Source organism: Gopherus flavomarginatus, chromosome 15 (assembly GCF_025201925.1).
Source record: "Gopherus flavomarginatus isolate rGopFla2 chromosome 15, rGopFla2.mat.asm, whole genome shotgun sequence".
Classification (NCBI taxonomy): domain Eukaryota; kingdom Metazoa; phylum Chordata; order Testudines; family Testudinidae; genus Gopherus; species Gopherus flavomarginatus.
In genome coordinates this window covers 16,994,571-17,022,153 of record NC_066631.1, presented here as the reverse complement: position 1 = coordinate 17,022,153, position 27,583 = coordinate 16,994,571, and the positions used below count along the sequence as shown (strand labels likewise).

At 44.7% G+C, this 27,583-nt stretch overlaps 1 protein-coding gene across 11 annotated transcripts in view; it reads left to right on the top strand.

Annotated features, from left to right (window-relative positions):
- ARVCF (ARVCF delta catenin family member) overlaps positions 1-27,583 on the top strand; it is a 457,340-nt gene that overhangs the window by 379,648 nt on the left and 50,109 nt on the right. For 10 of the 11 annotated variants that reach the window (XM_050924166.1, XM_050924165.1, XM_050924167.1 and 7 more), the window contains 4 exons: positions 8,542-8,659; positions 9,872-10,043; positions 12,722-12,739; positions 19,350-19,421. In XM_050924166.1, coding sequence (XP_050780123.1) covers positions 8,542-8,659; positions 9,872-10,043; positions 12,722-12,739; positions 19,350-19,421 — 380 coding nt within the window. The remainder of the gene's footprint in view (positions 1-8,541; positions 8,660-9,871; positions 10,044-12,721; positions 12,740-19,349; positions 19,422-27,583) is intronic. The other variant, XM_050924168.1, reaches the window with a different exon arrangement.

Below are 27,583 nucleotides of genomic sequence, written 5' to 3'. Positions count from 1 at the left end.
AGTCGTTTTGCTTTTTTTTTTTTTTTTTTTTTTCTTTTGCTCATGACAGAAACATTACTTCCCCTTGACTTTGCTTCACAGCTAGGCAAAAGTTGCAACTTTTTTCTCAGTGGCATCTGCTCCCTTCCATAACCCAACTTTCCCCTCTGAAGCGGTAAGATTCCAGGGATGTTGGCCATCTTAACAATGGCAAGGGCTTTGCATCTATTCTTAAACCTAACCCTTAAAAATGGTTTGTGGAGGTGGGGGCAGGCCTGAGGCAGCAGAACAGTACCAGTTATGTTCTTAACACTTTCAGACTGCAGTGGATTTGGAAGATATTCATTTGTTGGAGATTTCTCGGTGGAAGAGACACCTCTGAAGCAAAATCATTGATATAGGCCAAGAAGCTGTTTCGCCATCGTGTGATTGGTGCAAATTAATGACTGATAGTGAAGAGTGAGATACGAGGGAGGTTGTGCGAAGTTCGCCCTGCCTAAAAACTTGACACAAAGAGACCAGTTGGATACCCTGCTGTATGAGATGTTCTTCTTCGAGTGATTGCTCATATCTATTCCAGTTAGGTGTGCGCATGCCGTGTGCACGTTCGTCGGAAGATTTTTACCCTAGCAACACTCGGTGGGTTGGCTGGGCGCCCCCTGGAGTGGCGGCGCCGGATATATACCCCTGCCGACCCAACCGCCCCTCAGTTCCTTCTTACCGCCCGTGTCGGTCATTGGAACAGTGGAGCGCGGCTTTGCTGGTCTCCACCTCCCTAGCTTCTTGTAGTTCTTTGATCGTTATTCTGTATATAGTTCAATTTTCTACATTTCTACTTAGTTTTATTAGTTCTTTAACGTAATTATTGTATATAGGTGAGAGGTTGGGGATTAGCCCTTGCCCCTCACCCAGGGCCGGGACCCATGACCGGTTCACTGGGTTTCAAACAGTGCTCGGTTTATCGCAAGCCGATTGTGACGAACTAGGAATGTTCTTAATGTTTGCTCTGAATACTGGTATGGTGCCTCAGTGTCCCCATGGCAGTTCTTAAGTATCTGGCAGAGCAAAGGGCCAGTGCACCTAAATGCCTGACCCTCTGTCTCCTAGCAACTGATGGCCTGGGCCCCCTCCTCTGCAAAGGTGCCAGCTGAAGGTGTTGGAGACAAAGGGATCAGGTGACCTCCTGGCCCGGGAAAGGAGCCAAGCAGAGAGGAGGGGCTGGAAGGGGTGGTTAGTCTGGAGCTGGCTGGGGTCGAGGAGTGAAGTGCAGACGTGGGGGGTCTGGTTCACTGCCCCCCAGAATGGACCCGGCCGAGGGGTCCAGTTCGCTATATCTACAAGCTCTATTTTAGACCCTGTTCCTGTCATCGAATAAACCTCAGTTTTACTGGCTGGCTAAGAGTCATGTCTGACTGCGAAGTGGGGGTGCAGGACCCGGTGGCTTCCCCAGGACCCCACTGAGGCAGGCTCGCTGTGGGAAGCGCACGGAGGGGCAGAGGATGCTGAATGCTCCAAGGAGAGACCCAGGAGGTGAAGACGTGTGAGCTTCTTGCCCTAAACAAGTCTGCTCCAAGGGAGAGGAGGCTCCCCAAAGTCCTGCCTGGCTTGGTGGGGAGCAGTTCCAGAGCATCGCCCGGTAACTCCGTGACACCGATGCCGACAGGAGATCCTCACGACTCCTGCCTTAAGTGCCTAGGGGAATCCCACCTCGCAGATAAGTGCGGCATCTGCAAGGCTTTCAAGCCGCGGACGATAAAGGAGCGGGACTTTCGTCTCAAACAGCTCCTGATGGAGGCAGCCCTTACTCCTCTGCCCTCGCCACCGAGCGCCAGACAGTCTGCACCGGGGACAAGTGCATCTTCAGCACTGGAGTGCACCGGCACTGCTAAGGCCCCTCGGCACCAACCGTCGCTGGCCCAGAAGCCTGCCTGGCACTGCTCTCTCTCCCTACGGGTCAAGAGGCACAAGACTCCTGCCACTCCCGTGCCTATGTCGCTGTCAGAGCACCCACCTAAGTCGGACCGCCCGGCACCGACAACTGTCGCAGCACTGACAACTTCAGCACCGTTGATTCCGGCCTCGCAAGAGCCGTCGAGTCCAGTGCCTGACAGCTCCCCAGCATGCGCCGTGGTTGAGCTTGTTGTTCTCTCCATGCCGGAGACATTCTCTACGAGAAGGGAGCTGATTGCCCTGACAGAGCCTGCGCTACCTCAACCCCTGGCACCGCCAGTACGGGTTATCCAATCAATGGGCAAGTCTCCCCTCATGAGATCATCCTCGCTCGGCACCGCTGAAAGGCACCCATCACGATCGAGGTCCCACTGGCGCGCTTGGTCCCGTCACCGATCCCGGTCCCGATGCCGCTCGCAGTCCTGGTATCGCTCTCCATCTCAGTACCAGTCGTACTCGCGGCACTGTTCGAGATCGCGCTCGGCACCGATTCAGCTCCCGGCACCATTTACAGCACCGCACCTCTCGCAGTCGCTCTCGACGTAGAGCTTCGAGGTCCCGGTCGACCTCCCAGCACCGCTCCGATTGCAGGTCTTGGTCTCGTTCCCGGTACCAGTGTGGCGCCCGGTACCATTCTCCGGTGCTGCGTGGAGACGGATCAACCAGACGCAGAGACTCTTCCCAAATGGTTTCAGCTCCTCCGTGGCCGTCTCGCCATACATCGGTATCATCACACTCGGACAGTGCCTCCTACACACACTACTGCGATTCGGATACACACAGCCGAGTCTTCCAAGAGACCCACGGCCCAGACCAGAGACCTCACCAGTGGTCCTTCTGGACACCTTGGGCATATCACCAAGCCCAAGGTGGACCTGCAGTGACATCACACTCCATTCCATCGGAGCACTGAGTGCCAGAGGCCACTGTCAGCTGCCCTCCTCCTGCAGGTATGGAGGAAGCTTCCACCCACACTCCGGACCCTCAGGTCCCTGACATCCCCCACGATCAGGAGACCATACAGGACCCTCTTGTCCCGGGCCTTTCATCTTCCTCTTCCCCGGATGAAGCGGTAGTGGGGACATCCTCATTGGGCCCGCCTCCAGTTGACCTCAGGGCACACCAAGACCTCTTGAGGCACGTCTCCCTGAATATAAACCTGCAGGTGGAGGAGGTTCCAGAGGTTGAGGACCCTGTGGTAGATATATTGTCGGCGGATGCACCAACTCGAGTGGCCTTACCGTTCATTCGGTCGATTCAAGCTAAGGCAGATACCATCTGGCAGTCCCCGGCATCTATTCCGCCCATGGCCACAGGAGTGGAACGGAAGTACATGATGCCCTCTAAGCGGTATGAGTACTTATACGTGCACCCTGCTCACTGGTCGTACAATCCGTAAATGAACGGGAGCGCCATGGCCAGCAAGCCCCTGCCCCAAAATCCAAGGAGGCTAGGCGTATGGATTTGTTGGGCTGTAAAATCTGCTCTGCGGGGGGCCTCCAACTCAGGATAGTGAACCAGCAAGCCGTACTTAGCAGGTATAATTACAACACCTGGGAGGTGGTAGGAAAATTCATAGAGCTGGTCCCGCAAGACTCCTGCCAAGAATTTAAGGCACTATTGGAGGAAGGAAAGAAGGTGGCGAGAACCTCTCTCCAGGCCTCGCTGGACGCTGCCGATTCGGCAGCCAGAACTGTGGCCTCTGGAATTGCCATGAGGCGTATATCATGGCTCCAGGTGTCAGGCCTGCCACCTGAACTTCAGCACACTATCCAAGACTTGTCATTTGATGGCCAGGGTCTGTTCTCCGAGAAGATGGACCCTAGGCTACAGAGTCTGAAAGACAATCAGGTGATCATGCGTTCGCTCGGGATGCATATACCACAGACTCAACGAAGATCCTTCTGCACCCAACCTCAACACCCTTACCCCCTGCCTAGACCAAGACAGGACTTTTTGGCAGGAGGCAAGGTTGAGGCAACTGCAGACGGCAGTCTGGACCCCAAGGGGGTCACAATAACAGTTCTTCCAAGCCAACGACGGGATCCAAACCGAACTTTTGAAGGTGTGCCTGAGGACGGTATACCAGTTGTCTCCCAGGATCCTTTTCAGTTTTACAACCGCCTTTCCTCCCTGCATGGACCCAATTAACCTTGGATCGTTGGGTCCTATGCATGGTAGAATTCGGATACCACCTCTAGTTTATTTCACTCCCTCCCTCCCAACCCCCCGTCCTTGTCCCTCTTCAGGGACCCCTCTCACGAGCAATTCCTCTTGCAAGAAGTACAGATGCTCTTTGCCATAGGAGCTATAGAGGAGGTACCAGAGGACTTAAGGGGCAAGGGGTTCTATTCCCTCTATTTCGTAATCCCCAAGGCGAAAGGAGGCCTCAGGTCTATCCTAGACCTGCGAGGACTGAATAAGTTCATAAAAAAGTTGAAGTTCCACATGGTATCCCTGGGGACAATCATCCCATCTTTGGATCCCGGAGACTGGTATGCCGCCCTCGACGTGAAGGACGCATATTTCCACATTGCCATTTACCCTCCACACAGACAGTATCTCCGGTTTGTGGTCAACCATCAGCATTTTCAGTTTACGGTCCTTCTGTTTGGCCTCTCTTCAGCCCCTCGTTTATTCACGAAGTGCATGGCTGTAGGCACTGCCTCCCTCTGTCGGCGTCGAATACATGTCTTCCCGTACCTCGACGATTGGCTCATTCGGGGGACCTCTGAGGCCCAAGTCACCAATCATGTGGGCGTAGTCAAAGACCTCTTCATGCGACTAGGCCTAATCATCAACCTGGAGAAATCTACTCTAGTGCCCACACAAAGAACAGAGTTAATTGGGGCCATCCTGGACTCCAATCTCGCAAGGGCCAGTTTACCACAACCCCGATTTTCAAGCAATAGTATCGATTATACAAAGCCTTCGAAACTTCCCGACAACTTCAGCTTGCACTTGCCTCGGCCTCCTCGGTCACATGGCTGCCTGCATGTTCGTGACCAAGCACACCAGACTACGTCTGCATCCCCTTCAAACTTGACTCGCCTCGGTTTACCGCCCAGGCAAGGATGCCATAGACATGGTAGTCACCATTCCCCCCGAGCATCCTAGGCTCCCTCGACTGGTGGCTGATATCCTCCCTGGTGTGTGCAGGATTGCTGTTCCATCCGCCACAGCCCTCCATGTCCCTGACGACGGACGCGTCATCTCTCGGCTGGGGTGCTCACCTCGGGCATCTTAGCACTCAAGGCCTTTGGTCGTCTCAGGAGCTGGCACTGCACATAAATGTTCGGGAGCTAAGAGCAGTCCGCCTGGCATGCCAGGCGTTCCAGCAACATCTACAGGGCTGTTGTGTCTCAGTGTTTACAGACAACACAATGGCCATGTACTACATAAACAAGCAGGGAGGGACACAATCCTCCCCCCTTTGTCGGGAGGCTATCCAACTATGGGACTTTTGCTTAGCCCACTTGATAGACCTGGTAGCGTCCTTTCTCCCAGGAGTTCGGAACACTCTGGCAGATCAACTCAGCTGATCCTTCCTGTCTCATGAGTGGTCGATTCGCCTGGACATTATACATTCTGTCTTCTGGAAGTGGGGATTTCCCCACATAGACCTCTTCACTTCCCACGAGAACAGGAAATGCCAGAGGTTCTGCTCCTTCCAAGGTCTCTCCCACGGTTCGATCTCGGACGCCTTCCTGATTCTGTGGAAGAGCCATCTACTTTACGCCTTTCCACCATTCCCATTGGTTCACAAGGTCCTCCTAAAGCTCCGCAGGGACAGGGCTCGCCTGATCATGATCGCCCCTGCATGGCCCAGGCAACACTGGTACACCATGTTGCTCGACCTGTCAATTGCCAACCCAATCACTCTGCCTCGTCATCCAGACCTCATAACTCAGGACCATGGCAGACTTCACCACCCAGATCTGCACTCCTTTCGCCTCACGGCATGGCTCCTCCGTGGTTAACTCAGTCAGAGTTACGTTGCTCTGCCCCAGTGCAACAAGTACTCCTGGGTAGCAGAAAACCTTCCACTCGGTCTATGTATCTGGCCAAGTGGAAGCGTCTCTCCTGCTGGTGCGAAACGCAAAATGTTACTCCTATTGAGGTCTCGAGCCCCACCATCTTGGACTACCTCTGGTCTCTCAAACACAGTCTAGTTGTATCATCTTTGCGGGTGCACTTGGCGGCCATTTCTACCTTCCACCCAGGAGAAAGTGGCCACTCCGTGTTTTCACACCCTATGGTTTCCAGGATCCTCAAGGGCTTGGAGCGCCTATACCCCCAAGTAGCCTCCCTGCCCCTTCCTGGGACCTCAGCCTAGTCTTAAACAGACTTATGTCTCCACCATTCGAGCCGTTGGCAACTTGCTTGCTGCTATACCTGTCCTGGAAGACAGTTTTCCTCGTAGCCATTACATCGTCAGACGAGTCTCCGAGCTTCGGACGCTCACAGTGGATCCACTGTATACAGCCTTTCACAAGGACAAGGTGCAGTTGCGACCACACCCAGCTTTCCTCTCTAAAGTAGTATCGGCCTTCCATACCCATCAAGACCTCTTCCTCCCGGTCTTCTTCCCGAAGCCGCACTCTTCATGACGGGAACAACAATTACACACCCTAGATGTCCGTAGGGCACTCACATTTTATATCGAACAGACAAAGCCCTTTCATAAATCGTCCATCTTTGTCGCAGTGGCAGACCGAATGAAGGGCCTACCTGTCTCCTCCCAGAGGATCTCCTCTTGGGTCACGGCGTGCATCCGCACTTGCTATGACTTGGCACATGTTCCCTCGGGCCATCTCACTGCACATTCTACCAGGGCTCAGGCTTCATCTGCTGCCTTCCTGGCCCATGTACCAATCCAGGAAATATGTCGCGCAGCTACCTGGTCCTCGGTCCACACCTTTGCTTCGCATTATGCTCTGGTTCAACAGTCTAGAGATGACGCAGCCTTTGTCTCAGCAGTTTTGCATTCTGTACATCTCACTCCGACCCCACCGCCTAGGTAAGGCTTGGGAATCACCTAACTAGAATAGATATGAGCAATCACTCGAAGAAGAAAAGACGGTTACTCCCTTTTGTAACTGTTGTTCTTCAAGATGTGTTGCTCATATCCATTCCAAACCCACCCTCCTTCCCCTCTGTTGGAGTAGCCTGCAAGAAGGAACTGAGGGGCGGTTGGGTTGGCAGGGGTATATATCTGGCGCCATGGCGGCGCCACTCCAGGGGATGCCCAGCCGACCCACCGAGTGTTGCTAGGGTAAAAATCTTCCGACGAACGTGCATGCGCAGCGCGCACACCTAACTGGAATGGATATGAGCAACACATCTCGAAGAAAAACAGTTACAAAGGTGAGTAATTGTCTTTTCTGTTGCATAATTCCACAGGAATGGAGTCAAATTTGAGCCAACATAAAGAACTACATATAGAAGTAGACAAAGAACTCCCTCATCATCTCCAAGCTCATCACCAGAAGCATGTTCTGAACAGACCAGGACACAGCAAGTCAAAGTGGTACCAGACCAAGAGATGCAAAACCTGCAAACATATCTCCACTGCCACAATGATCAACACCCTGCAAAATACACCTTTCAAGATTCATGGGTCCTACATATGCCTATCACAACATGTGCTGTCCCTTAGCCAGTGCACTAAATGCTGCACTCTTGAATGAACTCACTCAGGAAAATGATAAAACTTGTGAGTGAACACTTTTTTCCACAGAGTGATCACTCTATATCTGACCTATCAGTCCTTATCTTCCAAGGAAATCTGCACAACGCTTTCAAATGACGAATCTGAGAGCTTAAATTCACATTATTGTTGGACACTAAAAATCATGGTCTTAATAAAGACACTGGATTTATGGCTTATTACAACAATCTGTAACCCACTAACACCCTGTTTTTTTCTAGGACTAAGGAGTTTTAATGGGCCAGTTCACCTTGAATGGTCCATTAGAATATTTGCTAACTACTTATGCTAAACTCTCTGGTCGACCTTGTATTTAGGTCTGACACTCTGAGTACCTTTCCCAGACCTGAGGAAGAGCTCTGTGTAAGTCAAATGCTTGTCTATTTCACCAGCAGAACTTGGTCCAGTAAAAAAAAAAAACTACTTCACCCACATTGTCTCTCTAGAGAAGTAGAAGCATTCACCCAAGAGAGAAATGCCTGCAAGCGCGCGCACACAAATACACACACACTCTCTCTCTTTTCCGGGATTACAAGATTGGGCTTCTTCTGTGTAATAACTGGGATAAGTATTGTGAATGTAGCTGTGACACATGAGGTTTGAGCTGCAATGGAAGCTCAAAAGAATGAACAGATCAAACTTCCTATAACCATCTAATCCAGTTTTCATTCAGAGTTAATAATTTGCAGGTTTGTGGTCCATGCTTTTCAGACACTAGGCAAAGAAGATTCCATGGTTTGTCAGACTTTCTCCAGCGGATCCTCTTTTCATTACCAGAAAACTCCCAGGGTTGATCCACATGTATTGGGTTCCTCAAAAATGTAGAAAAAAGCAGCGTAGATTTGACCTTTTATTGTAAAGGTTACGGTGTTAAATGTTGCTTTTGTATTGTTCTTTGTCAGGAATGTAAGTTCAGATGGCGCAGAAGCTCGGAGAAGACTAAGAGAGTGTGATGGCTTAGTGGACGCTCTCCTTCATGCTCTACAATCTGCAGTTGGCAAGAAGGATACAGATAACAAGGTGATCTTGTATATCACAATTTGGATAAGAGTTTGCATTAGTTAAGGGGTCGAGCTCTGACTTCACTAGAAGCTGAGGTTTGTTTGCTCTTGCAAAATAGGCCTGCATTTGTCTAAGGACGTTCTGGAAGGATAATCTAGTGTCATAAATTGGGTCATCAGAATGATAACATTGTTAGCTTGTCTGATACGGGCAAGGCATATTGTGGGGGGAAGCAAGTGGAAAGATAATACTACAGTAAATGCAATAGCATTTTATTATTATAATTACTCTTCAGTTATTTTATGTTCATGCCCTAAGTCAAAATGGGGGCCCCATTGTGATAGGCTCTGTATAAAATCTAGTTAAGGAGACAGTTCCTGCCCAAGAGAACTTAGTCTTGTTGAGACAACATTGTACGTGTTGTTCCAAGGCCAAATTCTGTTCTCATGCTGCTCCCACTGAAGTCAGCAAGTGTTGATTGCTCTCTAAGAGTACAACTTGGCCCATATGGTTTTACTACATCCCATGACATGAGAGTAACTTACAAGGCAGAAGGCCAAAAACCTTCATGTACTTGAGAAATCAGGGAATGTAGTAGAACTTTACAACTCTGAATGCTTTGTTGGTTATATAAAATGTCTTAGCTTTATATTTTTTTCAAACTGAGTCTCAGTCTGTATGAGACCTGCAGAAGCAAACTGCACTCGAAAGCTTTGTCACTTAATCACAGACCATTTTGTAAGTTGATTTTGAAACCACCTGATGTTTTCCTTTGCAACCTACAGAGAACTGTTAAGGATTAACTATTACTACAAGGTCTGCTTGTATTCCTATTGATTTCAATGCAAACTTGAAGTTTGGGCTAGAGGAAGTTCAGCTAAGTGGGTCTCTTGATATGGAGGGGAATGGTGTATCGGAAAAGGAAAATGTTTGATGATATAGTAACTGCCCAGTACATCTTTTATAGTCAAATCTATATTCTTTAAACAAGATCTGGTGGTGTCTTTGATCAGAGAGCCTGTGTCTTGCATAGGTGCTATTTATGAAGGGAGTTAAATTTAAAACATTGGTTTAATAGAACCTCAAATTAAGGCTTATTTGATCAAATCCACTTTGAAAACTTCATTCTTCCCTCAGGAAGAATTTTTATTTTCTTCCCCCATGTAAAAGTTTGCAGATATGAGGGTGTGTTTTGTTTGGTTTTTTCCCAATTTTAATCTCTTCTGACAGTCCGTGGAGAACTGTGTGTGCATTATGCGAAACCTTTCATATCACGTCCACAAAGAGGTCCCAGGAGCCGACAAGTACCAAGAGCTGGATGCAAATCAGCCTACCAGCACAGGAGGCTCTCAGAAGAAGAAGAAAGAGGACGCTGGCTGCTTTGGAGGGAAGAAAGCTAAAGGTTTGTGTCATATAGTGGTCTCATAAATAAGAGTGATTCTTGGAGTCACATTGCTGTGTATACCCCTGATCCTGCAAGCAAGCTTGTGTAATTTTACTAATATAAGTAACTTCGTTGGCACCAATGGGACTAAGCAGAGTTATACAGTTGCATGTTTTCTAATTCTGTGATTCTATGTTTGCAGGATTGGGGCATGTGTTTATCTTCTCTGTTCATTATTACTATCTATTTTAGGAACTATTCTCTCACTGATATGTATGTGTAACAATAGTGGTTATGTGCACTGAAGTATGACCAGCTCCTTCATGTCCACTGCTGGCGAAGGCTGATGATTTCAGCATCTCATCATGTGCCAGTGTTGCCTCATGCATCAAATCCCCTGAAAGTCTCACATTCGTTCCATCCATCTTGCTCCATAGCATTTGCTGATTTATCTGGAAACAAGCCAAGTACACGCTAATTTCCATGCATGGTTGTTCTGTTTCATATTTTTTAATCTATCACATTTTTTATAAAAAGCACAACGCTGTCACTCGTACATTCATTTAAATTGCAAATGTGATTCTAGTAGCTTTTAATTGTCAGTCACTTTAGACCTGTTCTCTCCCTGTTGGGCACGAGTGTCACAAATACGTTGCATCTCAAGAGGGGATTAATAAAGTCTCAGTAAACCTCCTTTTATCTTCCTTTCAAATACTGACACTCAACTTCTATAGTTCCTCATTAGTTTAGGAAATACAACTTCCAGACAATTCTCTCTTAAAGTTTCCAAGTTGAGCACCCAGTTCTTTGTTAGTGTGTACTCAGATCACTATGGGTAGCCAAATACTGTTTGGGTTTTTTTTATGCTGATAATTGGCCAGGTATGAAATTGCTCTAATTTGAGTGCACAAATTTGAGGGCCCTGACCTACAGTCCTAGGTTTAAAAATTTAGTCCTCCCACATATACTGAACTTAAATATCTGGTGTCAAGTTGTTCTAGTTCAGTATACTACAGTAGTTATTGTAGTATGTATCACAGTAACCACAGTCTGTCTTCAGCTTGACCTAATGTAATTTTAAATAAAAAAAAAATAGGTCTTTTTAGCAATTGGAAGATCTCTTTGAGGAGGCAGAAAACATCACTTGCTTGGCCAGGACTTGTACAGTGTATATGGGAAAAGGTAATATGATTTTCTTTACAAACAATTAACTTATGCTCACTTGAGCCATCTGCTCTTTCCTTTGTGGGTCTATATTATCCTGCCACTTGAGAGCAATGCCATTGGGGTGGAAGCATGTGAAAAATACATCTGATGGGTGAAATAGATTCCCTGTGTAGAGAGTGAGAGCATGATTGCTGAGCTCTAATGATTTTCATCTTGATGAGTGAAGAGCCTGAGGACTTCTAAATGACTGCACTGCTCTTGTATGTCAGATGTCGGTCCACTTCCCGTAGGACCCAGCCCTATATATGTTCTCTGTCTGTATAGGGTTTCTGAATTTATCAGCCAAAAATTTTGAGGTTGTGTTTTGGGGAAAGTTGCAGCCAAAATCATGAGGGACATTGAGGACAAACTGCCATTGACTTGAGTGAGAGATGCAGATACTTGGTGGCCTCTCAATTTTGGCTCACAATGTTCAGAGAAAATCCCAATTATTTTTCCGAAGCATGTTTTAGTCCTTTTTCCTATGCAGCTCTCAGCTGTAAAAATTCATGCTATTTTCTAGGATGTAATTGACTAGTAGCAATGCAGAGCTCCCAGCTGGTGATGTGCAGATCAGAAGGGTTGAGAGGGACACGCAGGCTTAGTATTTAAAAAGAAAAATAAATCCATTAGTAAGTCTGCTTTTAAAATCATGACTAAAATAATGCTTCTCTTACTTGTAAATTTCTATGAAAATCTAGACTAAAAATTCCTTACTCTTCTCAGTCTAGCACTTGAAAATAGACTGAGTCTTTCTTTCTTTCTTTCTTTCTTTCTTTCTTTCTTTCTTTCTTTCTTTCTTTCTTTCTTTCTTTCTTTCTTTCTTTCTTTCTTTCTTTCTTTCTTTCTTTCTTTCTTTCTTTCTTTCTTTCTTTCTTTCTTTCTTTCTTTCTTTCTTTCTTTCTTTCTTTCTTTCTTTCTTTCTTTCTTTCTTTCTTCTTTCTTTCTTTCTTTCTTTCTTTCTTTCTTTCTTTCTTTCTTTCTTTCTTTCTTTCTTTCTTTCTTTCTTTCTTTCTTTCTTTCTTTCTTCTTTCTTTCTTTCTTTCTTTCTTTCTTTCTTTCTTTCTTTCTTTCTTTCTTTCTTTCTTTCTTTCTTTCTTTCTTTCTTTCTTTCTTTCTTTCTTTCTTTCTTCTTTCTTTCTTTCTTTCTTTCTTTCTAAATCTTGTGATGTTTTATTATTTTATTTCATTGTCATTGATCATAGCATTTCAAACACCTCTGCAGAGGGCTAGTCTGCCTCCTTTCCCCCACTACCTTCAGCATTTTTGGAAATAACTGAAAAGGAAAAGAATCTTCAGGGGTAAAAACACACTTTCAGCAGGAACAAGAGGGAAGGAGAAAGTGTTCTTTTTAGTGAGAGTAAGGGGAGCCCTGTAAATTTCAGGTTTGATTCTGTGCTGTGAAATTCTGCCTCTTTGTGATTGTTCCTTTGTATCTTCTTCCTTCCTGTAAACTTCTGTTTTTCCTTTACTGCTTTTCTGGTAATTAGAGGAGTGGTTCAATCAAGGTGAGTCCTTCCAGTACACTCTTTCCAACATTGCCATAATCTCCTTCCTTTCTCCTTTTACATGCAAGGATTAGAGGTGGCACAGTGGGCTCACTGACCCAACTACTGCAATACAGGGGTTAGCTCTGTGTTTCCCTGATGCTCATTTCTGCTGCTTTCACTTGGAGATCTCGTAGGTGCACGCAAAGTGCCTGTCTGATGAAGGGGCTATTTCCAGTCTTGTTGGTGCTATTTGGAAGGGGTCACACTCAGTAAAGAATACAGGGCCATTTCATCCAAAGTGTAAGCCCACTAAGTGCATGGAATTCACGTGGGAATTTGGCCCTATATTCATGTGCTAAGAGATCAGGAAAATGCATATGGCCAAATTTTTCTCACCAAGGCTAGTGAAAGACATAGGCGAGTGGGCACCAGAAATCCCTGTTCTTATCCCAGCTCTTTACTAACTCCATTTGTCATCCTAGGCAAATCACTTAACCTACCTGAGCATCTGTTTCCCTCTCTGCAGAATGAGAATAATGCTTCCCTCCCTCACCTGGTAGTTTTGAGGCTTCGTCACTTCATACAGTGGCTTGAAGATGAAAAATGCTGTTCTGTTTGTTGTCATTGATTTGATGGTGGCTGCTGGAATGGGATGGGTTTCAGGTGATGACGAGTGATAGTTGCTGCTGGCGCAATGGACTGAAGAGGGCTAAGGTGAAAAGCCAGTGGTGGTCTGCAGTGTCATTAGGGAGGCCCCGCTTTCTAGCTTCCCACTAATCAGGCCCTGGAACAGGAATGTTGCGAAGGTGGTACTCAGCCCCTGGGAGGAGCAAATGCCTCATGTCACTTAACTGGGCATTTTTCTAGCTGATGAATTAGCACCATGTTGTTAACTGGCCCTTATGGGGCTCTTTCCCTTTCAGTTCTTCTCACCCAGAAAGATGCTGGCTGGGGATTTTACCCTTGAGGGAAGTGTGGTGTGAAATGGAAGGAGGACATGGGATATCCTTTGGGCTTTTTCGGGGAAGCATAGAACACAGGGTCACATCCTGAAGTCCTCACCAACTTTTTAGAAAGCATTTGATCCAGTAAGGATGACAGTACGTGAGCCAGAGTAATGTTTTTGATAAGTCCTTATGTGAAGGAAGACGCTTTAATTTCACGGTTTACATGAATTATAATTATATATTACACAAGCAACTTTCCTGCCAGGCTGCTTTCCCACACGAAAACACTGTGCTAGCTACTATAGCCCAGCCCCATAAAACATGCCTCTCAGCAGCTGTATTAAAAGCTGCCCGTCTTTTGGTGAGGTTCTGAGCAGGGCTTCAGATCTGACAATATCTTCTTCTACGTGCCAGGGTAGGAAAGGAAAAAAATCTATAAGCAGAAACTTTGCACTTTAAAACGTATTGGTGTCATCTGCTGGTGGAATCATTAAGAATCACTATGCTCCATGACTGTCACTGCAGGAATGGCTGAATTTGTTAGGGGTTTAGGACTGAACTTTTGTAGGACAGGGCTGATCTTAAATTGTAAGTTTTGCATGACATCAGTTGGGGAAGAGATTCATGTCACTCAATTTTGCAATTATGATAAAATTATGAATGGATTTTAAAATTGGTAAATTTAATCCATTTTTACAAGTGCCCGTCCTCTCATGTGGGTGCTGCCGAAACGAATTTAAACCAATACAACTCAATGGTTCAAAAAAGGCCATAGTTGTATGAACCTTCCCATCCTCACGCAGACTTCTCTTGGCTCCTCCCCTGCATCACAGATTTCTCCTTCCTAATCCGCTCCTCCCACAGGAAAAATCTTGGGAATTTAGATGCCCTGCAACATGATCTGCAATTTCCCAACCCTGGTACTTGGTGAACCAGCATGGAAAAGTACTCACTGAGGACTCTCCTCACTGAGAAAATAATGCTTTCCTTTTAAACTGCCAGCTAATTACAACTGCTGTCCTATTACATGAGAAGAGAAGCTGTTTCTCATGTGGCCATGAGGCAAACCACTGAGGGCTTCGTAGGTGAAAGCCAGCACCTATACCTTACCCAGAAATTGAATGGCAGTCAATGAGTATCACAGAGGACAGGTAGAACGCTTTTGCTGTGTGAAATGCTGTTTAATAAACAGGCACTTGCACTCTGCAGCCTAAAATAGGCTCTGTGCCATCTGCATAAACTGGGTCTTCAGAGATTATGCACAAGAGTATCTTATTTGAATTTAATTAACAATTCAATTGATGATGCACAAGAAGGAGAAGAATTGAGCTCATTTTCTTACCACACTAACTCAGCAGGGCTAATAGGAATAACAGAACCAAACCGTATTTTAAAGTAAATAGACAGGGCTTTGAACAGATCTGTTCAGTAAGGTACTGCTTTTAACAAGCTTATTTTCAGAGTAAAACTGCCCTGAGTTTGAAACTTGCCAGTGACAGGAACCCAAAACTTAATGCCTGTGGTAAAATTATTGCCTAAACTAAATTCTGTAGATAAAATGGAGGCAAGTTCCTCTGTCTTCAGTTAGAGCTTTTCTTTTCCCAACACTATAATTTTAAGCCACCCTCCCTTCATTGTCCCTCTTTCCCTCTGTCGTGGGATTTTTCTTTTCTCCGAGCAGTGACAACCAGAGCAGGGTTTTCAGCTGAACAGCCAGATTCAACTGTCACCATAAAAAGTAGCATCCTATCATAATGCCTGACATTTTGTCTTCCTCTGTGTGTCAGTAGCTCCCCAAGCAACATATGACTGAGTTTTTACATGGCCCGAGAATTGGAGTGAGGGTTTACGGCTATCACTAATTCCCATCCCTCATATTAGAAAAGAGATTTTTCAAAAGGAATGGAACAAAATGTGGGGGTATGAACTTTTGGCAGATAAGAAAACGGGACTTTATGGTCTGGTACAACTAAGAAAACGTACTTTTCAAACCAACAAAGCTTTAGATGCATGTTTCCAGTGTCTGATGCAGAACAAAAGGGATAGCCATACGCAATGGTGTAGGGGCAAACTGTAGTCCGTCAAGATGAATTTGGTAGCAATTGTCATGTTGGTAAATGTTTTTTAAGGGACTGGTCCAGTTACATTGAAGTAAATTGAAGGGCTCCCACTGACTCCAGTGGAAGGTGAAACAGGCCCTAAATGGTTTGGGAGCTGTTAGTTTATTTTGGAGCCAAAATATTTACAAGCAAGTGATGCTTCTTGCATTTCAGGCTCATAGGTCTTTCCCATCTCACGACCAAGTCCTACAACACAGCCAGATTGCTCACTACATTATATTTTCAAGAGCTTTGTCCTATATATTTTAAAATGTCTCAAGTGATGCAGCTTTCAGCCTTTCATGTGGGAGATTATTCTGCAGTCCAGTAGATGCACTGTTAGCTTGCTTAAATTGTGGTGTTCCAAGCTTCATCCCATTGCTCCTAGTTCAACTGCTTTGTACCATCCTAAATAATTTCTTTCCCGTCTTGATTATTATGCATTGTGAAAAGTAATTATGCAATTGTCCCCACACTTAGTTGTCAACCAGAGCTAAACTGTAAATATTGTAATATTTCCTCATAAGTCCACCAGCCTTTTGCTCTTCCTTTAAAGTCAGTCTCAGTCTCTCTCTCTCTCTCTCTCTCCCCAATCTGTCAATGCTTTTCTGATGGTAAGGAGCCCTGAAGTCCAACACAATATCAAGGTGTGGTTGCCCCAGAGCAGACTGTTTCCTCCCTCCCTCTTAGTAGGAGAAAAATGGTGAAAATTAAACCATCCTTCCCCACCTTGCTATTTTTGGAACAAATTGATAAACTAAACAATACTAAGTCACTGGAACTAGATCGTATTCAGTCAAGAGTTCTGAAGGAATTCAGATATGAAACTGCAGAACTTTAACAGTGGTACATAACCAATTGCCTAAATCAGTTTCTGTACCAGATGTCTAGAGGATAGCTAATGTGATGCCAATTTTAAAAAAGGCTCCAGAGGTGACCCTGGCTATTATAGGCCGGTAGTAAGCACAACATCTGTACCAGGTAAAGTGGTTGAAACTATAGTAAAGAACAGAATTATCAGACCCACAGAAGAATGCAATGTGTTCGGGAAGAGTCAACACAGCTTTTGTAATGGAAAATCATGCCTCTCGAATCTATCAGAATTCTTTTGAGGAGACAACAAATGTGGACAAGGCTGATCCAGTAGATATTGTGTACTTGGACTTTCTGAAAGCCTTTGACAAGATCCCTCACCGAAGGCTCTTAAGCAAAGTAAGCAGCCGTGGGATAAGAAGGAAGGTCTTCTCATGGATCAGTAACTGGTTACAAGACAGGAAACAAAGAAATAGATGGTCAGTTTTCAGAACGCAGAGAGGTAAATAGCTGTGTGTCTGCCAGGGATCTGTACTGGGACCAGTGCTGTTCAACGTATTTATAAATTGTCTGGAAAAAGGGGTAAACAGTCAGGTGGCAATATCTGCAGATGATACAGAAGTACTTAAGATAATTAATCCCAAAGCAAACTGTGAAGAGTTGCAAAGAGATCTAACAAAACTAGGTGATTGGGCAACAAAATGGCAGATGAAATTCAGTGCTGATAAATGCAAAGTAATGCACAGTAGAAAACATAATTGCAACTATACATACAGAATGATAGAGTCTAAATTAGCTGTTATCACTCAAGAAAGAGCTCTTGGAGTCATTGTGGATAGTTCTCTGAAAAGATCTGCTCAATGTGCAGTGGCAGTCAAAAAAGCTAGCAATGTTAGGAACCATTATGAAAGGGATAGATAATAAGACAAATATTTTAATACCCTGTAACGGAACCTCTGAGTTACAAACACCTCAGGAATGGAGTGGGTTTTAACTGACCAAAATGTTATGGTTCTTTCAAAAGTTTACAACTGAACACTGACTTAATACAGCTTTGAAACTTCACTATGCAGAAGAAAAATCCTGCTTTTAACTATCTTAATTAAAATGATACAAGCATAGAAGCTGTTTCCTTACTGTGTCAAATCTTCTTTTTTTAAAATTCCTCTGTATTTGTTTTACACAGTACTGCACTGTATTTGCTTGCTTGCTCTCTGTCTGTCTGCTGCTGCCTGATTGCATACTTCTGGTTCCAAATGAGGTGTGTGGTTGACCAGTCAGTTCGTAACTCTGAGGTTCTGCTTTATATAAATCCTTGGTATAGCCACACCTTGACTACTGTGTGCAGTTCTGATCATCCCCTCTCAAAAAAGATAAATTAGAATTGGAAAAAGTACAGAGCAGGGCAACGAAAATGATTAGGGGATGAAACAGCTTCCATATGAGGAGAGATGAAAAAGACTGGGACTGTTCATCTTGGAAAGAGATGACTAAGGGGGGGATGTGATAGAGATCTATAAAATTATGAATGGTGTGGAGAAAGTGAATGAGGAAATGTTTTATGTGAAGGGAAAAATAAGAACGAGGGGTCACTCAATGAAATTAATAGACAGCAGGTTTAAAATAAACACAAGGAAGTACTTCTTCACACAACACACGATCAGCTTGTGGAACTCATTGCCAGGGGATGTTGTGAAGGTCAAAACTGTAGCTAGGTTCAAAAAAGAATCTGGTAAGTTCATGAAGGATAGATCTATTAATGGCGATTCTGGGTGTTCTAAGCTTCTAATTGCCAGAGGTTGGGACTGGACGATGGAGGGGATGGATCATTGATAATTTCCCTGTTCTGTTTATTTCCTCTGAAGCACTTGTCACTAGCCACAGTCGGAAGATAGGATACTGGGCTACATGGACCATTGGTCTGACCCTGTATGGCCATTCTTATGTTCTATTTTCAGAGCCCTGAATTCAAAGCCTGAATTCATGCATGCACCAGCAAGCCGATTTTTACATGGATCTTGTCAAAATGTCCAATGGGCTACCTTCTGCTAAATTAAACTTCCTTTAAATTTAAGGTAACGGTATGAATCTGACCATGTCCCTTAGCAAAGTGTGTAAAGCACAAAATCATTTCCCTTGGTTACTAATAAGCAGCCAAAATTACATTGCGGTGATTGAAGGACAGTTTAAGGTTATTTGCCGTCGTCTTTGCGATATATTAAATCCAGGCCTTCCTGCAGAACCATTTAAGCGAATAGCACTAAAAAGGGGGCCCATTCTGTTTGTCTCTGCACCTCATCCTTGTTCCAATATATAGCAGTGCACAGTGAATCTAGTAGTCAAGATATATCTTCTACTGAAAAACAGACAAAAAGCCTCATGCAGCTGGAAGATATGAGGCAAGAATTTTTGTCTACATTGTTTATAAGGGCACAATACACTGGATTTATGAGTGAGGAAAATAACTTGACAATGCAGCTAAATGGCCTGAATTTCAGAGGAGCTGAGCCACCCACAAGACTCACTGAATTGAAGGGAACTGCAGATAGTCAGAACCTTTGTAAATCAAGCCAGGAGGTGTGCAGTTTTGTACCTAAATTGCTTATACAGGCACAATGGCTACACGTGCGGATTGAAGGCTGAATATGTACAAATAAAGGCTATATTCTGGTCCTGTTAGCACCTTTCATACTGTAGATGCATAGTACAGTAACTGTTCTATCCATCCACTGAAACCCTTTGTCATTTATGGTCCTATTTTATGTACAGGAAAGAAAAATGGAGATCTGGACAGGAACTTTGATACACTTGATTTGCCCAAGCGGTCCGAAGCAGCAAAAGGTAATGCACTAATCTGAGTATGTGCTCTTGAAAATAAGGAATGCAGGAGGTGGGGATTTTTAAAGGGACTTGCAAAATGAGCAAGATACAGTGCTTATACCTTGTACTCAGTTGAAATAATAGATGCATGTCAGTGTGCTGCTTCTCTTCCCATGTACAATACTCGACTACTCATTTTGTGAATGGATCCCATGTTTTTTCACTGGATGGAGGCACTTTCACCCAACCCTAGGCTTAATCTGCCCCCATTATCACCTGTGGCCAGTTTAATCAATAGAAACCTACGTAACGGCCATACTGGGTTGGACCGAAGGTCTGTCTAGCCCAATATTCTGTTTTGTGACTGTGGCCAATGCCAGGTGTCCCAAATGGAATGAACAGAGCAGGTAATCCATTCCCTGTTGCTCATTCCCAGCCCCTAGCATATGTTTGCCAGAAGCTGGGAATGGGCAACGGGATGGATCACTTGATGATTACCTGTTCTGCTCATTCCCACTGGGGCACCTGGCATTGGTCACTGCTGGAAGACAGGATTCTGGGCTAAATGGACCTTTGGTCTGATCCAGTATGGCTGTTCTTACGTAGGTTTCTATTGTTTAAACTGGCCACGGGAGATAATAGGGGCTAATTAAGCCTAGAGTTGGGTGAAAGTGTCTCCATCCAGAGACAAAACGTGGGATCCACTCTCAGTTTTGCACTTTCTCCACAATAGACACAAGCATAGGGTGTTGGGTAGAGCAGGAGACATAGGAGGTTATTTACAAGAGCTCTCCTCTTCCCTTCTTCACTTTCCTCGTAATCCGCTTTTCACTGTCAGCTTTACAGTTCACTATTAGTTCACATTAGTTTAGGTCTTTTGGGAGTTTTGTGTCATCCACTGCTGGTTGACCGTCCCCTGATAATGATGATTTTGCCTGCTGCAGTCAGCAGCCCCTGTAGCTTTTCAGGGCATCCAGAGACTGGAGGTCCAGAGGGAGATTTTGATGGATTGTGCTCTGGTTTTCTTTAGCATTGTGTGTGTATTTCAGCTGTTGGGAGAAGTGAAATCTCTTCACAAACATTTGGTGCATAGAGTACTCCTTCTCAGCTGTAATTTAGGGGATAATTTGGGGATCTCCTGTGACTTTTACTGCATACTTCCATTTTTTGCAAATCTCAAGCTTTCATTTAAAATAAAAATGTTTGTGTTTCCATTGCAAAGATACAGCCTTTCCCATGCAAACCGATGCAATGCTGCCCTGTTAACTGTGCCCTGCAGAAAACTCTCTTCCGTGAGCACCATTCACCTAAATGAGATGTGACTGCCAAGATCTAAGTGGGTCTAAATGAAAAAAAAATTAATACACACAAGCATTTTTCTCATCTTCTTTATTTAAAAAAGGAAAAGGGAAAAAAAGGTAAGGAAAATAAATAAAAAAAATGTTAGCTCACCCACATTGCATGTATAGTTTATACTGTGGATAGGGAGGCAATGTGGCCTAGTGGATAGAGCACGGAATTGAGACTCAGAATACCTGGATTCTATTGCCAGCTCTACCATTGACCTGCTGCGTAACCTGAGCAAGTCTCATCTCCTCTCTGTGCCTCGGTTTCCCCATCTGTAAAATGGGGATACTGCTACTTACCTCCTTTGTGAAGCACCTTGAGAGCTATTGAAGCACCATATAAGATTAGGTTGATGTTGTATATAGTGAAACACTTAAATTTTTAACTAGGAATCTAGTACTTTATGGGCAATGAGTTGTTTATGAACTGACATATTGGCCTCAGTCTGTATACTGGTTTCTATATAGACACAGGTTGCCTCTCTTTGCTAAGGAAACTCTGGTTGTATCTTGCTAGACTTGTGCTTCAGTACCAGTTTTGATCTGGGTCTAATCATGCAGGATACTCAGCGCTCCCGGAAGATGCAAAGAGCCTTCACACACGTACTGATTCAGAGGTGGGCCCATGGTTAAGTTGCAGAGCAGAGAGGCCTTTTAAGGATAAAAAATTTAGGCTGGGCCTGAAATATGTTCTAGGTGGTTTTAAGTGCTTAACTGAGCACTTTACTTTTTGGACAAATGGGCTTGATAACTACTTGTTAGAGGAGTCAGAAATCCAAAGTAAAAAATGAAAGTAGAACGAACGTTACATGTATGGCATAAGGCAGGCCTCAGCCCTTTAATTTACTGCTAAATGTGGTTGCAGTGTGGGTGCCAGGCAGAGAAAAATGGACACACAAGACTTCTATAGAGAAATGCATCTTGTGCAAACATTCTATTTTCTTAAAGGGAAAAAAAAAAGCGCACTCTGGGTGGACTTTGCTGACAACAGTGTTTTGTGGATGTGCCTGCTGGGAGTCACGACTATGTCTTGTTGCCTGTGCAGTGTTGTAGCTGTGTTGGTCCCAGGATATTAAAGAAACAAGGTGGGTGAGGTAATATCTTTCATTGGACCAACTTCTGTCCAATAAAAGATATTACTTCACCCACCCTGTCTCTCTAATCTCCTTGCCTGCGCAGCTAGGCTGCTAAGATTATATGTTGTTCAAGAGATTTTCTTTGATTTTGAGGAACCCAAATTTAATCTATATGGATAATGCTAGTCTGACTACATATCACATACTGGATTAGGTCAAAAGATTAATCCCATCAGCATTTTGATGGATGATACCTCTTGGGAAACGAGGGACACGAAAAAACCTTTTACTGAAGTGTACTTGAGGAAAAACAAATTAACGTTTACGACTTTTTTTCCTTAAGTTTCCTGCAAAACAGTCCGTTTACCCGATAGAACCGCTAGGACCCAGAAACGAACAAGATTCTGAAGAATTCAAAAAAGCAGCAAAGATAAGCAAAATAAAATTGCAGTTTCAAAACAGTTCAACAGCTCAGGTCAGATCTGGGCCATGGAGCATAATTGACTCTGATGAAATCAGCTTTCAGCTGAGGCTGAATCTCATTCTGAAGGTTGAAAAATCATGCAAGTTTTAATGATCAAATGCATTTGGTTTGAGTGACACAAGGAAGTGCTTTTTCAAAAACCAACAATTATAGATTAATCTATTTCATGTATTATTAAAGCCATATTAAGTGAGTTGTCTATGGGAATCTTTATGTGAGCAAACGGAACTACAGTAGCTAATAAGAGCTGTTCATGCAGAGCAGCAAATGAACATTGCGGTAGTTAACAGACTATTGGGAGGCAGTGCTGTTAGGTTTTCTGAATCTTAGGGTATGTCTACATCTACAATTTTGCAGCGCTGGTTGTTACAGCTGTATTAGTACAGCTGTATAGGGCCAGCGCTGCAGAGTGGCCACACTTACAGCAACCAGCGCTGCAAGTGGTGTTAGATGTGGCCACACTGCAGCGCTGTTGGGCGGCTTCAAGGGGGGTTCGGGGAACGCGAGAGCAAACCGGGGAAGGAGACCAGCTTGCCCGCGGTTTGCTCTCGCGTTCCCCGAACCCCCCTGCAAACCGCAGGGAAGGAGACCTGCTTGCTCGGGGGTTCGGGGAACGCGAGAGCAAACCGGGGAAGGAGACCAGCTTCGCCGCGGTTTGTTCTCGCGTTCCCCGAACCACCCTGCAAACCGCAGGGAAGGAGACCTGCTTGCTCGGGGGTTCGGGGAACGCGAGAGCAAACCGGGGAAGGAGACCAGCTTCGCCGCGGTTTGCTCTCGCGTTCTCCGAACCACCCTGCAAACCGCAGGGAAGGAGACCTGCTTGCTCGGGCTTCGGGGAACGCGAGAGCAAACCGGGGAAGGAGACCAGCTTGATTACCAGAGGCTTCCTCAGGTATGCTGGGATACCTGCTTATTCCACGGAGGTCAAGAAAAGCGCTGGTAAGTGTCTACACTTGATTACCAGCGCTGGATTACCAGCGCTGGATCCTCTACACCCGAGACAAAACGGGAGTACGGCCAGCGCTGCAAACAGGGAGTTGCAGCGCTGGTGATGCCCTGCAGATGTGTACACCTCCTAAGTTGCAGCGCTGTAACCCCCTCACCAGCGCTGCAACTTTGTGATGTAGACAAGCCCTTAGTCAATTTCCCTAGGGTTCATTGGGCAAGCTAAGGAGCAGCCTTAAAAACTGCTGGTCATGATTCCCTTATAACAGGGTTCTCAACTTTTTTCTTTCTAAGGCCCCCCACTCAACATGCTATAGAAATTCCACAGCTCAGCTGTGCCATAACTGGTTTTATGCATATAAAAGCCAAAGCCAGCGTTAGGGGGGTAGCAAGCAGGGCAGTTGCCTGGGGCACCATGAAGCTAAGCTGCTCAGGCTTCTCCTTCAGCCCAATGCAGTGGGACTTCGGCTTTCTGCCCTGGGCCCCAGCGGGTCTGACATTGGTCCTGCTTGGCGGACTCCCTGAAACCTGCTCGCAGCCCCCCAGGGGGCCCCAGACCCCTCCATTGAGAAACCACTGCCTTATAGAAATGTCATAAATGTGATCATTGGGTTCAGTTGATCCAGTGTTCATGTTGGCTTTAAGAAACTGTGAACTAGAAGAGGAGCAGTTCTACTTGCAGATATCTCTAGAAAGTTAAATTGGTGTCCATAGGACCTTAATCACAAATCTCTGCCTAATGAACAGCTGAATGTCATTAAATGGAAATAGGCATAGGTTTTGGCACCTTTTCTTCAGTGTCCTGTAAACAAGTTGGTGTATTTAAAAGAGAGAAGCAGGTTCGAGGTGACTGCCTGGCTTTGTTAGTGTATTCTGCCCTGGGATAACACCATTTGGTTGCCATGTGGAATGGAACTGGTGAGATGCAATTTTTCAAGCAAGGATCTAGTGTCTTAAAAATGTGAGCTGCTTTTCGCCAATGGCTGTTCATTTTTAAATGCATATCAGACTAGCCTGAAAGGACAGAGTTTGCCTAGCCTTGTGTGTCATTGAACATCTGTGACCTTTCCCTGCCACGCTTCCAGCTTCAGGCTGCTTATTTGTGGATAAATCTGTTAGCATGGTGTGGGACAGTGCACAGTGTTTTCAGAAATGGTTCCATCTAATAGAACAAGTCTTCTGTGGCATTGTCCAGAGTGCTCTGTCCATAGTAGGAAAAGAAGTCTGAAGAGCAGCTTTTCCCTGTTTCCTCCTCCTTGAAGGATGTGGCTCATCTTTCTGACAAGTAGGGTGGGGAGATAAGCTTCTGTTTGCTGGAACCGAGGAGATCCCATGTGAGTCGGAAGGGAATGGGATAGAGTGCTAATGGGAAAACATGTTTGTTAAACTGGGGCAGGTCGTGAGCAAAATGCCCATTTCTAGTCCATCGTTAGAAAAACGATGTTGCTAAAATCCTTCATCATTCTAAAGTAGGTTGACAAAAATTCTATTGGCTAATTGTCTCCTCTGCAGAATGTCCTCTTTGGCAGTGAATATCACAAATAATGCAAGTATTGATTTCTCCTGTGCAAAACTTAAAAAAAAAAAAAAAAAAAGTAAATACAGCACAGCATGGTGCCTTTGCTTAGCTTTTAGAGCCCTTACTTATACTGGTGTTAAGGTGAAAATAAACTGAGCAGACAATAAAGAGGAGAACACAAGAAGTGTGTGGGGCGGGGGGAAAGAATACGATGGCCATGGCTACACTCACACTTTACAGCGCTGCAACTTTCACGCTCAGGGGTGTGAAAAAACACCCCCCTGAGCGCTGCAAGATACAGCGCTGTAAAGCGTCAGTGTAATCAGGGCGGCAGCGATGGGAGCGCAGCTCCCAGCGCTGCACGCTACACCCATAAGGGATGTGGTTTACATGCAGTGCTGGGAGAGCTCTCTCCCAGCGCTGCCGCTCCGACTACACTCGCACTTCAAAGCGCTGCCGGGGCAGCGCTTTGAAATTCCAAATGTAGCCGTACCCGATGTCATTCTGTCAGTGAAGGCTGTAGTCAGAATAGCAGATTGATGAGGTAACCAAGTCTTTCCAAGAAATCTATTGATGGCCTTAAGCCCTCTAGAGTTGGTTTAAAGTTTGTGACACTTGTTGTCCTGGAGTGGTTAAGTCCTTAGAACGTCCATCTCTTGGGCAAGAGGCAGGGAAATCCTGTCCATTTGTTAAATGTCTCTAATTTGCTTTTCTATGCAGTCAAAGCTGGTGGTTAATAATTAAATTGAAAACTACAAACTATCAGCTTTTAATTCATGTATATAATGGCATAACATAGGTTGCTGTTAGATACTTGGGTATTGGAGATGGGCGCAGCTCAGGGGTTTGGCTCATCCCATTATGGAGACTGGAAGTGTTTGGACAAAAGAGGATTTGTTCAGGTCCATCTCTACCTGATACATGAACTAACGGATGAAATTGTTGTCCACTTATCTCTACTGTTCAAGAAGAAGTCATGCTAAACAAACCTAATTTCCCTCTTTGACTGAGTTACTGGCCTAGTCAGTAGACATGATATATCTTGATTTTGACACATTCCCACACAAGTCTTATAATCAAACTAGGGAAATATGATCTAGATGAAATTGCTATAAGATGGGTACATAACTGGTTGAAAGATGGTATTCAGAGTGCAGTAATTATCAATGGTTTGCTGTCAAGCTGGGAGGATGTATCTAGTGGGGTCCCACAGAGATCTGTCCTGTGTCTGGTATTAGTCAAAATTTTCATTAATCACTTGGATAACAGAGTGAAGAGTGTGCTTATACAATTTGTGAATTACACCAAGGTAGGAGGGGTAGCAGGCATTTTGGCAGAAAGTATTAGAATTTAAAATGGCCATGACAAATTGGAGAAGTGCTCTGACATCAACAGGGTGAAATTCAATAAAGATAAGTGCAAAGAAAGGAAAAAGCAAATTCTCAAATACAAAATGGAAAATAAATGGCTAGGCAGCAGTATTGCTGAAAAGGATTTGGTGGCTATAGTGGATAGCAAATTGAATATGAGTCAACAACGTGATGCAGTTGCAAAGAAGTCTAATATCATCGTGGATGTATTAACAGGAGTGTCAGATATAAGACACAGCAGGTAATTGTGCTGCTGTGCTCAGCACTAGTCCGAGGCCTGAGCTGGAGGACTGCGTTCAGTTCTGGGTACCACAATTTAAGAAAAATACCAAGTGGAGGGAGTCCGGAGGAGAGAAATAAAAATAATAAAAGGTTTTGGACACCTGACATGTGAGGAAAAGGTTTTAAAAAAACAAACAAAAAAACCCCCAAACACTTGGGTATGTTTAGACTTGAGAAAAGACAACCAAGGGGAGACTAATAAGTCTTCAGATATGTTATGGGCTGCTTATAAAGAGGACGGTGATCAATTGTTTTCCATATCCACGGGAGGTAGGACAAGAGTTAATGGGCTTAATCGGAAGCAAAGGAGATTTAGGTTAGATATTAGAAACAACTTTTCAATGATAAGGGTAGTTGACCTCTGGAATAGGCTTCCAGAGTGGTCTCTGTCACTGGAATTTTTAAAGAACAGGTTAGATAAACACTTAGTGGGCATAATTTTAGAGGTACTTAATCTTGCTCAGCAAAGGGGCATAACCTAGATTGCCTCCTGAGGTCCAGTCCATCCATATGATTATTTTGTTCTTAACTGCCATTTAATTGCAGCAGTTGCCTATAGAGTAGGATGAAGATATATAACCTAGGTCCTGAAACTAAAGCTATTTAGGAATGGAACAAATCCGTGATGTCCTGTTAACGAGTCGGTGCTGCTGGAAGAAGCTGGCTGTTTGTGAAAATGCTGCGTGTATTTGAAAACGAGTTTAAATTTGTGCATGTGCATTTACCCTGAAAATTTATGGATATTGGTGGATTAGATTTTGGATCAATTTGCTAGCAGATGAATGTCTTCTCCATATATATCACAATGACCAGTTGCTTTCTATCCAGTCTGATACTAGGAACAGATTTTCTGTTCCAGAAGGTGAGTGTTGAAACTGGCTAATAAATCTTTTGTGTTGCTGCCAATAAGCAACTGAATTTAGACTTCCTGGTAGTGTCAGGGTAATGATTCTAAGCTAGTATATTACAAAAAGGCTAATAATTTCTCTTTGACTAAAGGTGTTTGTGTGTGGTGAAAGAGAGAGAAAGTTCACTAACAGTTTTATCTTGATTATGGGTTTGTGAATAAGATTAGCCACTGCTCTAGCACTTACTGTCGCTTTCGTTTGATTTCTTTGAAACCTTACAAGTTGATTCAAATGTTCATGTGCCCTTTTCTGA